This window comes from Rhinatrema bivittatum, chromosome 3, assembly GCF_901001135.1.
Source record: "Rhinatrema bivittatum chromosome 3, aRhiBiv1.1, whole genome shotgun sequence".
Taxonomy (NCBI): domain Eukaryota; kingdom Metazoa; phylum Chordata; class Amphibia; order Gymnophiona; family Rhinatrematidae; genus Rhinatrema; species Rhinatrema bivittatum.
The window spans coordinates 507,791,791-507,806,244 of NC_042617.1; the positions used below are offsets into that span (position 1 = coordinate 507,791,791).

The window sequence follows — 14,454 nt, forward strand, 5'->3', positions numbered from 1 at the left end:
GTAGTATCTGCCACACCATGCAGGTTATACCTATACTTCTCTTAAGGGTAGTAACTGTAGTAACTTCGTACAATTATTTATTTATTTAAAATTTGTAGCACGCATGCTTCATAGTTCACAGCAGGTTACAATCATACCTACATAGTAAAAAAAATATATAATACAAATGAAACACAGAAGTGTAATCAAATACAGATGAGGACACAAAAGAGACTGCAGCTACACATACATACTATACAGGGGAGAGGAAGGCTGCACTGCGAATGCGTAATGAAAGAGGTAGATTTTCAGCTGCTTCTTAAACAGTTTGGGATATGAAGATAACCAATGGGATTCTGGCAAGGAATTCTATAAATCTGGACCAGCAATCAAAACAGCTCAATCACAGGTTTCATAAAAAGCCGCTATAAAGCTAGAATTGAAGAGGAAGAAATCGCAGCAGCTGCTGCTGCCATAGCCACATATAGAAAAGCCGAGTTAGATGCTAAGCTGGAAATGCTGTGTCACAAAGAAGGCCATCATTGCAGAAGCCCAAGTTAAGAGTCTTGAAGTAGCCGTGGGACAGGAAAGTGGAGAGAACCATACTGATCAGGTTCTTTCAAAGGATCCTGTTCAGCATAGAAGAGATTATGTCCTAGCACTTACTTCTGAGCATGGTGGCTTATCCTCACACCCACAGCCAGAAAAGATAACAGATGCTGAAACAATGCAGCCTCTCTGTGAATTAGACTCTAAACATATCGGAGATAAACTCAGTGTAGCATGGATGTTAATCGCCACCACAATGATCCACATGCTAGTACTCTTAGAGATGCACTTCAGCTATGATCCTTTTACACATTGCAAAGACACAGTCTGCTTCAGGTCTACACTTCAGAACCCTATAGACTGGGTTCGAGACATGGCTGAGAGTGTGTCACCAGCAAGAATATATGTCACACGTTCTCCACAGGAACCAAATGCACATGATCAACCTCACGCTATTTCAATGCCTGTAGCAGAGAATAAATCAGATGACATGTCATACAATAGCATCTTGCAAGCATTTCATCACCTGAAAACTGACGTGTCAGACAGGTCAGATCTGGCCAAATGCATGGCCCATCTTGAGTTTGTCAACAGAAGGCTCACTAAGTTTGACAATTGCCCTGAAAATTACAGAGCATGGAGATCTACATTCAAAAGCATCATCAAAGATCTGAATGTCACCATGGGTGAAGAAATGGACCTGTTAGTAAAATGGCTGGAGAGTGAGTCCTCAGAACATTGAAGAGGTTAAAGTCAGTGCACATAGATAATCCCTCAGCAGGTCCATCTATGATATGGCAAAGAACTGAACAATATTATGTCAGCAGTGAGATTATTGAAGATATTACCCTCAGAAGAATGGAGAATATTCCAAAACTCTCAGAGACAACCATAACCTCAAGAACTTGGAGGTTTGCTTCTAGAACAGGAAGTGATCAAGGCTGAGCCATATGTTTCAGACCTCAGTTTTCTGGACACTGCTTGAGGTGTGAAGTGAAGTATGCAAAAACTACCACACAGCCTACTGAAAAAGTAGGTTTCCCTAGGCTCTTGATATAACTTAGGGATTTGAGATAGAAGGCAGCATCAGATCATCACTTCCCACCCTGTTAGAACAGCAGGAGAGAAATTCCTATGCCAGACATAGTGTGGCACCATCTCCATCTGAGGCCTATAGCTAAACATCTCCTAGTTTTGGATCCTGATGCTCAAATTCTACTCCTCCAAACCTTATGGTAAGGGTAGTAATCAAACCCATAAAAAATACTGGTAGTAATATTTTTACTGGGTGAGGAGCCTTCTTGATAATTCAAACAATGCTGCTTGACTTGCTTTGCTTTTGGACTTGTCTATAGAAACAGTCCTATGCTTTTTCCCTTAGGTCTGCATATCAGTACCCTAGACCATAAAAGTCATGGCCTGTGTTGGTTGATGTCTGATGTTCAAATGAACGTAGAATGATAAAGCATTATTTGAATTATCATGGCAGGTCGGGCGCAAGCCGCGGGTCGGCTAAGGATGAGCCGACCATGGTGCTAAGGAAGAATCTAGCCTAGAAAAATAAAATTAAGAAAAAGATAAGAGGGGAACCCGTCGTAATGCTGCTTTTTAAATAGTGGAAAGCAAGTGTATGAAAATAAGCTCGATACCGAAATTAAAGCAAGTGACATCTTACAACAAAAATGAAAGAAATAAAGGGGAAATAAAAGCCGCAGGTCTGCTAGTGACTCTGATCCCGAAAAGCAATTAGAACTATTAACAAGAAAGTCCAAAGAGGTACTGAAACAAAAAATACCAGACATGATAATTATCTGATACCCAACAGGGGAAAGATAAAAACGGCTGAGGAGGTTACCTTTTAAATGGCAGATTTCATTGAAGAACAAAGAAAGCTAAAGGGAGATTTAGGGAAATGCTGACCCCGATGTAGAGTAAACAAGATGTGTTTATAAATCTGAACTGTTGGAAAAAGAGCATACATAAAATGTTAGAAAACCGGTGCAAACCCGGAACAGCAATCGTTGTAGAAACCGATACCTACAAAGGTCTGATTGACCATACACGAGGTAACAATGTAACAGGCAGGGCTGTACAGTGAGACTAAAAATAAAAGAGAAAATCACACCAGAGGGGTTGTCATGTGACTGGGGCTGGGCCAATCAGGGAAAGGGTACAGTAATAGGAGGTGGAAGGGAGGGGGAAGGAGGCAGGGGGAGGGGTGGAAGGGGGTTGGGGGTTGAGGAAGGAAAAGGAGGGATGATGAAGGGATACTACAAATGGGCAGCTGGGTGGGGTAGGGGGGCAGGAGGGTGAGCGGGGGGACAGGATGTTGGTTGGGGAGGGGAAAGGGGGTTGGAGTGGGAGTAGTGGGTAGGTGGGTATGGGGAAGGGGGGAGGAAGGGAGGGGAGAGGGGGGCCAGAGGGGGGGTTGGAGGGGGGAGGGGAAAAAACAGGAAGAGAGGGGGAAAAGGAGCTAAGAAAACTGAAAAACCTGAAAAAGCGCTGGAACAGAGAAGAAAAATGTGGGCATAGGAAGCAATTAGTAAAAATAAGACCATTCGATCTCACAGTTGAGACCCTGAGGTGTCAAAGAATCTAATTCGTAAATCCAGCATTGCTCTTTCTGGATAAGAGCCAATGAAATGTCTCTGCCACGTGTAGAGAGTAGGGACTGTTCAAGGACGAAGAATTTGAGGGCCGTAATATCATGGTTACAAGACTGCCAATGTTCAACTAAAGGTGCTTCAGAGCGACCAGATCTTAAACACAATCGGTGTCAATAATTCTGGCTCTCAACTGACGAGTGGTTTTACCTACATATATCAGCATACATGGGCACAAAATAGCGTAAATAACACCACTAGACGCGCTTGTGTTATGATGTTGAAGAATGTATTGTTTAGATGTAACCGGATGTGTAAAACATTGGATGTTTAGTGTATGTGAACAGGTGGAACAGTGTGCACATGGGGATTGTCCCTTAATAATATCATGTTGAGTAGAAACGTGATGACATGATTTTGGCTTGTGTTATGAAATACGAGAGGAACCGTATTTCATAACACAAGCCAAACTCTGAGGAGGGTATTACGATCAATGGTGTTTATGGTATAAAGAAGTAGTAAAAGCGGAATCTTGGACTCTGACAAGAATGTCCAAAAAATGGAATTTGGGTACGGTATAAATGAAAATCAAAATTCAGATGTGCGTTACAAGTATTGAGCCAATCAAAAAAATAGAATTGGACCTCAGTGCTAATCCAAATCAGAAAAATGTCGTTGATGTACCTAAGCCAAATAGGAAAGAACTGTTTAACAAGGGAACTGTAAATAAAGATGGATTTGAATTGAGAGACGTGTAAACAAGTGATTGAGGGGGCCATAGTGGCCCCATGGTAGTTCCTTTGATTTGTTGAAAAATTTCATCTAAGAACGGAAAGAAATGTTTTGTCAATGTTATACAAGTTAAGGAGACAAGGAATGAAGAGGGAATGCATTCATTGGGATCACGTGAAGATAAAATAGACTCTACGACTGTTACTGCTTCGTCTTGAGGAATGTTGGAATATAGAGAGGCAATGTCTAGAGTGACCAGCAGAAACGGTTCAGATGGAAAAGGGAGATTGCTTAATAAAGAAATGAAGTGGCCTGAATCACAAACATATGAGGGACAAAGGGGCTTAAAAAGAAATCAACAAATTTGGAAAGGGGTTCTAAAAGTGAATCTATTCCTGAGACGATTGGGTGGCCTGGTGGAGACTCAAAAGGTTTATGAATTTTTGGTAGGGTGTAAAATGTTGGGGTAACTGGGTGTTTTTCAATCAGGAAATCAGCTTCCTTACTGGTGAGAAAATGATGGTCAAGGCCATATTGAACAAGTTTTGAAATGACTGTACGTAACTGTGGAGTGGGATCTTCTAAAAGAGGCTGGTAGTAAGTGCAATCTGATAGTTGGCGTTTAATCTCAGCCTCATAATTGCTATGATTCTGTACCACTATACTACCACCTTTATCAGCCAATTTAATGACGATAGAAGGATCAGATGAAAGAGCAGTGATAGCTTCGCATTCAAGTTGTGATATAGTTCTGATTCTACTTGAAAAACCTTGTTCATGAACAGAAAGGTTGGGTATAACTAACTTCTCGAATGCAGTAATTAAGGGGTCAGGTGGGCCTGGATGGACCCAGTGAGATTTTCCAAGACATAATAGAGGTTATCAGACATCGAGGGGATAGTTGAAAAAAAGTTTAACTTTTAATAACCTCATAAACGGTGAAAGATGCCTACATTAAAGGAATCATACTGTATCGTTGGTACGAAGGAAAGCCCATTTTGTAACAATTGGAATTCAGATTGGGTTAAGGGTCTGGATGATAGGTTGTATACTGTGGAAGAAGGTGGTGTCATTGCATGGATCGAAGGAGCGTGTTTGCGATCAGGTGGTTCTGGGTGTTGGGTCTGGTGGCTTTTGGAGTGGGGGTGATTGGTTTTGGAAGAGGCGTTATGGAGGCGGAGGCTGGCATAAATCTAAAAAAGTAGAGGAAGAGAGGGAAGAAGAAGCATGACCAAAATCTAAAGGAGGGTGGGCAGACACTGGTGGATCTTGCGTGGCACATATTTCGTCTCCTGAAGAATCGGCAAAAGAAACCTTCTTTTTGGTGTATCGGGAGATAGAGGACATCCACAGGTAGACAAACCCCCATGAATAATCTGAGGCGTCCCTTTGAAATTTTTTAAATTTGTTGGGTTTAAGGTCTGACCTAAATTTTTCCAAGTTTCTTGTTTACAGACTTCCACATTATCCGGTCCCCCTGACGCAGCTCTGATGTGAAACACAGCCGTGTTGGGGTCCTTATATTCACACTGGGGTAGATTTTATAAAAGTAGTCCCGCGTGTACATTTGTTCGCGCACCAGGCGCAAACAAAAGTACGCCGGATTTTAATAGATACGCGCATATCTTTTAAAATCCGGGGTCGGCGCACGCAAGGCTGCCCAAAATCGGTAGCCTGCCTCCATTCCCGCTGAGGTCGCTCCGAAATTGGAGCGGCCTCGGAGGGAGCTTTCCTTCCACGCCCCCCTTCCCGCACCTTTCCCTCCCTTCCCCTAACTAACCTGACCCCCGGCCCTAACTAATTCCCCCCCCTACCTTTATCGCGAAAGTTATGCCTGCCCGAGGCAGGCGTAACGGTCCGGGGGCTGGTCCAGAGGCTGCAGCCACGCCCCTGGAACACCCCCAATAATGCGCTGGCCGTGACACGCCCCCCCCCCCAGGAAAGCCCTGGGACTTACGCGCGTCCCGGGGCTTTGCGCACGCTGGCAGCCTATGCAACATGGGCTCGGCACGCGCAGGGGGAGCTTGGGGCAGGTTTTCTGGGGGTGCGCGCATATCTTACGCGCGTACCCCTTTGAAAATCTGCCCCACTATGAACCATGATATTTTTGATCAATGTACACCATTGATGTGTCTGTTTCTACAATAAAAGTTCTTCCCACTGAGATGTATTGACCAGTGATTGATGTCTGCCACGCATTAGTTACGTCACATAAAAAATAAAATCACAGAACATATAGATAGTCATGATCTAATGGAACACAGCTAGCATGGATTTACCCAAGGGAAGTCTTGCTTCAAAAATCTGCTACATTTTTTGAAGGAGTAAATAAGCATATATAAAGGTGAAGTGGTAGATGTGGTGTATTTGGATTTTTATTAGGTGTTTGACAAAGTCCCTCATGAGAGGCTTCTAAGAATGCTAAAAAGTCATGGGATAGGAGGAGATATCCTCTTGTGGATTGCAAACTGGTTAAAAGACAGGAAACAGAGAGTACGATTAAATGATCTGTTTTCACAGTGAAAAAGGTATACAGTGGAGTACCTCAGGTATCTGTACTTGGACAGATACCCCAGGTATCTGTACTTGGACCAGTAGTTTTCAATATATTTGTAAATGATCTGGAAAGGGGTACAATGAGTGAGGTGATCAGATTTGCAGATGATACAAAATTATTCAGAATAGTTAAATCACAAGCGGATTGTGATAAATTGCAGGAGGACCCTGTGAGACTGAAGATTGGGTGACCAAAAGGTAGATGAAATTTAATGTGGACAAGTGCAAGATGATGCATATAGAAAAAAAATAACCCTCGCAATCGTTATACAATGTTAAGAGCTACCACCCAAAGAGAGATCTAGGTGTCCATAGTGGATTATACATTGAAATAGTCAGCTCAGTGTACTGTGGCAGTAAAAAAAAAAAAAGCAAACAATGTTAGAAATTATTAGGAAGGGAATGGCAAATAAAACAACGGATGTTCTAATGCCTCTGTAGCACTCCCTGGTGAGACTTGAATACTGTATGCATTTCTGGTCGCTGCATCTCAAAAAAGATATAGTTGCACTGGAGAAAGTACAGATAAGGGTGACCAAAATGATATAAGGCATGGAACGGCTTCTCTATGAGGAAAAGTAAAGAGGTTAGGGCTATTCAGAAGAGAGAGCTGAGAGGGGATATGATAATGGTCTACAAAATCATGAAAGAACTTGAATGGGTAAATGTGAATCGGTTATTTACTCTTTCAGATAATAGAAAGTATAGGGGGCACTCTATGAAGTTAGCAAGTAATACATTTAAAACAAAGAGAAAATTATTTTTCACTTAATACAAAATGAAGCTCTGGAATTCATTGCCAGATGATGTGGTTAAGGCAATTGTATAGATGGGTTTAAAAATGGTTTGGATAAGTTTCTGTAGGAGAAGTCTATAAGCTGCTATTAATCGATAAGGAATAGCCACTGCTTGTTACCAGCATTAGTACCTTGGGATCTGTTTAATGTTTGGGTACTTGCCAGATACTTGTGACTTGGATTGGCCCCTGTTGGAAACTGGGTACTGGGCTTGATGGACCTTTGGTCTGAGCCAGTAGAGCATATCTTATGTTCTAATGTTGCAGTTGTCACAAGCATCAAGTATTATTGGTTAAGGGAAATAATCCCCATGCCTTCTGTTAAGAGGAGTAATCCCCATGCCTTCTGTTATGAGTAGCTTAACTGTCACACTGAGCAGGTTATCCCCATGCACCCTTTTCTTCTTTTCTGTCCTCTAGCCTTTAGGGATCCATAGTATTTTTCCCAAGCCCCTTTGAATTCTTTGACTGTTTTTGTCTTCACCACCTGTAGCTTTTATTACAATCAATAAAGCTTTGCAGGACTTGGCTCTGAAATGGGATGTGGCAGTTATGCATGTCAATGGATTAATTACATTTCTGGGAAGCTGCAGAGAAACAAGATTATGCTATACTCTGGTTTCAGTAAAAATGCTTGCATCTGAACTTGGCATGAATTCAAACTTCAAAAAACCCAGATTTTCTAAAAAGAAGATGCTGATTGAGATGCAATGGAGAATCTGAAATGACTCTGGAATAAGCATGGCTAGATTTGTTTGGAGGGGTGGGGAGAACAAATAAATACCTCAACAGTATCCACATTTAGGAATTAACATCTGTTTTTATTTCACCTTTTTTTTTTTTTTTGCCCAGCAGTTTCATCCTACTCCTTTTGAGCTTCTGACTCGAGCAGAGCCTGCTTCTGTTGGGCTATGGTGCCATAAGCCTTCACTTAGCCCACTTATTTCAACAATCCTCAATCAGTGGCCACAAATCAGAGCTCCTTCCTGAAAATGAGGCCAGACCCCCAGCCACAAGGTGTCACCACTGTGTGATGACAGACTCCCCAGAAGCTGGGCCAGGAATTGAATCCATATTCTTTGTATGACAATATGTAGCACTGCCTCTAAGTTGGCAGTTCAGCCCTCTCTCATCTTTGTTTAACATGACTTTCAAATTACATGAAATAGTTAACATAAAGTAAGCATCTTTCCCATCCTCTATACCTACTCCTTTATTAGAGCACTGGGGTTCAGATAAAATATTTTTTTAATGGACAATAAAGTAGGTCACTTAAGTATTCCTTGGACATGACTGTCTGAGTGCACGTTTTTATCAGTTTGATCACAGAAAGTTTCCCTTCAGCACTGGTCATTCTAATAGGTGAGGTCAGGAGGAGACAGAGTGGAAGGGTTATATTAGGATACCCATTTTATTAAAGGTGAGTCGCAGTATAATAGCTAGCATTCAATACTTGGACACAACTGCACAGAAAATGTCCAGCTCAGCTCTTAGATACAATCAATCAATGCCATAAGGTTTCTTTTGCAGAACTCTATCCAAATCCATACAGAATCCACACAAGTCATCTGATGACATTTCCTAAAGTGGACTGTTATAAAAGAATCCAGAATTACTACTGGACAAGTCTTGCTGTTTAAAGCAATAAGCCATGGACAGTGCCCAAACTGAAAATTCTCATTCTTCGTACATGATAATGTATAATAATTTCCTTGTGTACATTCTTATTTTCTTTATTTTTATTTCATTATTTGCATTTGCTTTCTTAAACTTTAGAAACTAAAATATAACATCAGAATGGAGACTTGAACATTTTTTTCTATGAATTTAAACATTTAACTATACAACATTTTTGAACAATGCTTTTGAAAAAATAACCTTTTATATTTGAAAAGTGGTTGGGAAGGGCACAATTCCCATAATCTACGCATATGCTTGCCCCTGATGGTAGCATAATGAACTTTAAAATGCATTTATTATTTCCAAGCCCATGGTGCATGGATGAAGAAGTAAGCATGAGGACTCTGTGAGGAGAAATAGCAAGGCTCAGGCTGCTCACAGGGAGACTTGTTGAGTTTGGTATATTTTCATTTTGTAGATTATAGGATATTAACTTTTTCATACTTGTCATCTTGTGTTGATCCAGCATGAAATGACTCTGTTCCCCAATCACTACTCATAATTTCAGAATAGTTTGGTTGTGTCATAAATTTGCAGTTGGAAAATATATCTTAAATATACACACTTTCAATAGAATCATATCATATGCAGGTGTTTTTTGAAGCTTCTATTCATGAATCACACTTTATACAGATTTTTTTTGGTCCTTTATTATTATCCAAACCTAGAGGGACATCATATAGATGTGACATCAGCAATTCTTTTCATCAGTATTTACAGTAAGGAGGAAAAAGAATAGTTTAATTAAGAAAAGTGCTTTCAATTTATAAAACAAGATATAGAATATTATGTATTTTTTAAATCCTTTTTGTTTCTTTTTCAGGAACTATTTGGCGCTGTGCAGGTTACCCCTCTTAGTTCAGGCTACGCACTTGGCAGCTCCAATTGGATCATCCAATCACATTATGAGAAAGTTTCCTATGTGTCGGGGTCTTCCCTCTTAACTACACATCCACAGGTAGATCTCAAATATGTCCAGAACATGTCCACACAAACACCACTGTTTTTGACAGGAACTCAGTATTAACTTAAGGGACCTTATACAGTTATTACTGTGGAAACCATGTACATGACATGTTTGCTTCTATTTTATTTCTAAATCTTTATGGTGCCATTTCCTCTGCAGATTCCTAGCCCTTGCCAGTCCAAGAAACAGAAACAAGGCCGATATCGCTGATACAGCAGCACACAGTCATTGGCCTGGCACTCTGCACTAGGGGGCAGTACTGCAGTGATGTGACATATGGTATAAGGTAGCCATATAATACACTGGACTGACCCTGTTTTCTTGTGTCATGCGCCCATCATTGAAATATAGTCTAATCCACTAATGGGATGGCAAATAAATTTTAAATATCTAACAAACTGATAGTGTATGCTGGCTCAAAAAACCTCAAATATATAGCTACTAAGCAAAAACAGAACGTTGCAACTTGAGGTACTGCAAAAAAGCAGATGTGTTGTACTTTTACTTTTAATATGTAATTAACAAGACTTACCAGAGAGAGTGGTATCAGAAAGATGTCAGTGTGTTCGCAGTCTCATGAGCTCTTGCCCTTACAGGGCTACAGCCCCTCTCTTGACTTCACCACTTAATAATTACGTCATTTACCTACTCTCTGCAGGTTTGTCTAGTTTGTCAATTAAACTTATAGTCTTATAAAGTGCAAATATGCCTCCCTTAAAATCCCTAAAAACACCCGTATTTAACCATCTAACATGCCACAACCAATCATTAAAACATTGTGTGTTTCGATTTATGCTTATCTCTCAACAGTATTTCTACTATGTTTCTTCGCCGTGTTACTGCACTGCTTCAGATGAATCGCCCGACATTGGCCATGTTTCGGCGCGCTCTGGGCTTAATAAGGAAGTTGACTGGGCGGTCTTCTTGTAGTGGATAGGTTAGTTCCAGATTTGAGGCTAGAGTATAAAAACAGCTGATATCCGGTAGAGACGGAAGATTAACGCTTGAGCGCCATTTTTTGAAAGACAAAGTGGTAGGAAGAATCTGTGCCACACTGAATTGTAAGTAGCAATGCATTAGTAGAGTGAGATACGTATAGACATCGTTTTAAAGGTATTTATAGACTTATGTTTTCTGTAACAGAGTTTGTGAAGGAACGGTAGCCCCTGAAGCAGGCGCGAGGAGCGCGCCGAAACATGGCCAATGTCGCAGGCGCGAGGAGCGCGCCGAAACATGGCCAATGTCGGGCGATTCATCTGAAGCAGTGCAGTAACACGGCGAAGAAACATAGTAGAAATACTGTTGAGAGATAAGCATAAATCGAAACACACAATGTTTTAATGATTGGTTGTGGCATGTTAGATGGTTAAATACGGGTGTTTTTAGGGATTTTAAGGGAGGCATATTTGCACTTTATAAGACTATAAGTTTAATTGACAAACTAGACAAACCTGCAGAGAGTAGGTAAATGACGTAATTATTAAGTGGTGAAGTCAAGAGAGGGGCTGTAGCCCTGTAAGGGCAAGAGCTCATGAGACTGCGAACACACTGACATCTTTCTGATACCACTCTCTCTGGTAAGTCTTGTTAATTACATATTAAAAGTAAAAGTACAACACATCTGCTTTTTTGCAGTACCTCAAGTTGCAACGTTCTGTTTTTGCTTAGTAAATAAATTTTAAAAAAATGTAAATAATAAAATTCTCACTGTTCCCTTAAGGCTTAAGTGGTGGGTAAATTAAAGAAACAATGGGCACCTTAAAAGTGAATATATTCCTAGAACCCAGACAATTTGATTTCATAATACGAAGACATCTTGCCAAACCAAATTGAGTTCTTTGAGATAACCAGAGTAGTGGATCATAGAGTTTCCGTAGATATTGACTATTTGGACCTTTGACAAAGATCTACATAGAAGACTAGTAAACCTACAAGCCAATATGGAAGCAGGAGAAAAAAATTAATCATGTGAGAAGTTGGTTGAGCAATAAAACTCAGAGTAGAAATCAATTGTGAAGTTAAAGTGATCATTGTGGTGCTTCAGGACTCAGTGTAGAGGACGTTACATATAAACATCTTTATTAGCAAAATAGTGGAAGGACTTTAAGGAGAAATTGGTCATTTGCAGAAGATACCCAAATCTGGTACAAAGACAAACTGGAAAGGATGGAAAACCTGAAAGGTGAATTGAATAAACTGGATTAATGGTCAAAAATACAAAAAGTGTAAAATTACTCATTGAGAGTGCCAGAATCCATTAGCCACTTTATTAATTAGAAGGGCAAGAACTGGTAAATAAATAATTTAAAAAAAAAAAAAAAGGATCTAGAAAAAAACTACCTAAGCTAACCAGAAAGTTAAGTCAGTACAATAAAACAGTGGGAAAAAGTACTATATGCTTTTGGATGTATTAATTGAAGATATACTTTCTATTAATATTGTTGTGTGTGGCTTTTTTTTCACATTCTTCTTCAGCACTATTTGGGATCTCATTAATGTTACAGTGTCAACCGAGCCCTAGTCTAGATGTTTTCTTCTCTGGAAGTGCTAAACCAATTGCTTTTAGTACCTTTTTATGGCTAAAACTGTGACAGAATTCAAGCATGCTCAGACCAGATAGGAGGGCAGTGGTAGGAAGAAGGAGAGAGATAGGGTAAAGAAATGGAGGATTGCCCGAGTCTTGGTTTGAGTATGGAAACTCATAAACCTATCTACCCAGGATGGTAGACTGTCAAAAGAGGGAGATGACAAAGCTGACTGGCACAGAGTAGCAGCATGACACTGTCTGTCGTAAAGGGCTTTAGTTATGATTGGGGTGGAGAAGAGTGTTGGGCAGCAGGATGGCTTGGTTACACTGCTCAGTTAACAGATAAAAGGGTAACATAAGACCTGCAGGGAGATCTCCTTAGTGCAGGAGGTGGTGGTAAGGGCAAGGAAGCATGATTGCAGGGGTACCTAGGCAACCTAAATGCGCCACATATACTACTTTAGGGCTGGTTTTCAGTGGGATTTAGCTGGCTAACTAAGACGTTAGTTAGCTAGATTCAGTGGGGTGACAATTTTCACTGTGCTGAGCAGATTAAATATATAACTGCTTGGATTCAAGAGGCAACCAGATTTAACTACTGAAAATGTGGGTAGCCCCAGAGGTATTCCGGGGCTTTATGAAGTATCTAGCTGGTGATCCCATATTGCAGGCCTAAACCTAGCTGGCTACATTTTAATCGGCTGGATCTAGGATAATCTTCAAATGCAACCTAGCTGGCAAGAAGCTTAACTTAGCCACCTAAAATGTACCTCATGTTACTATGTTTAAAAAGAAGTAATTTCCCAATTATATTGTCATACTTCTTTTTTTTTTTTTTTTTTTTTTAATGTGTGGAGTCGGAGAGAAGGTTGCTGACAGTATCTTCCTCCTTTAGGCTTCCACTATTCACTACTACCCAGGGGCTTTTTTTCTCCCATTTCATATCCCCTTATCTCCTGACTCACTTAGCCTAGTCATCTCAGTGGCAGTCTGCTGCTAGGGGCCACGTACCAGGCCGCCTCCTGAAAGGTAGCAATTGTGGACCCTAAATATGGGCTATTAGGTATTAGCTGTTTAATGATGACTATGGCTCTTCCCTTCCCCAATCCCACTCACGGGGGCTATAAAAGCTGCCTCTTAAACATCCCCAGTCCTGGCTGACACAAAGAGCAGAAGAACAGAGCCTGGAATGGAACCCAGGTTATCCGCATAGCAGTGCACAGTAGTGCCACCAAGCCACTAAATGAGCTATCTTATTTTCAGTGGAAGAAAAATACTGTTTACAGCTCTGATGCTCTACCAGTCTAGGAAGCAAGTCTCCTCTGTGTGTTGTACAAAGTCATTTACAGTAATGTAGTCTCTTCACATCCATTAATTCTTCCAGGAAATAATTACACAGGTAAAGCATTATAACATTATGAAATGTTGCTTGGTGTCTTGAGTTGTAGCTGAAAAGTTGTTTACAATTGGTGTAATGATTATTGAGCATTTTTAAATACCAGTGTCAAAAATACTTTTCTTTAGTGAATTAGTGTTTGTGAAAATGAATCTTTCTTCTGAGAGAGAGAGAGAGAGGCTGGGGATAGTGCTAGAGAAGCAGCATTGCTGTCCACAGGTGCTTTTGTACTGAGGGAGTGGGAGGACAGCAGGACTGCTGCTAATTCTACTTTGTCCTTTTCAGTCAGGACTATGACCAGTGGAACACTACAAATGCAATAAAATTGCAGTTTTCTGACACAACTTTTTATTTTTATAATACTATTCCAGAAACGTTTTCTTGTTTGTTTACACTTTTGTAATATATTTCATTCAGATGCTTTATAGTATCTGTAGGTTTTTTGGTAGTAGTTTTGTTTTTTTTTTCACCTTGTTAGTTTTCCTTTATGATTAAAGCTTCCAGCCTAGAGCATGCCTTGATCCTGCTCATTGCCATTTACAGCTGAGAAAAAGAAAAGTTCTAATGCTGAGGCTCCATGAGCTTTCTTTCATACCATTAGAGTTTTTATTCCTTAATTTTTCCCTCTATTACTACTAATTGGTAATCTCTGTTCAGCGAGTATAATAG

General features: G+C 40.4%; 1 protein-coding gene across 4 annotated transcripts in view; it reads left to right on the forward strand.

Moving 5' to 3' along the window:
• The window catches only part of INTS9 (integrator complex subunit 9), a 423,090-nt gene that overhangs the window by 187,769 nt on the left and 220,867 nt on the right, over positions 1-14,454 (forward strand). For all 4 annotated transcript variants that reach the window (XM_029596158.1, XM_029596159.1, XM_029596160.1 and 1 more), the window contains one exon: positions 9,719-9,853. In XM_029596158.1, the coding sequence (XP_029452018.1) occupies positions 9,719-9,853 (135 nt within the window). The remainder of the gene's footprint in view (positions 1-9,718; positions 9,854-14,454) is intronic.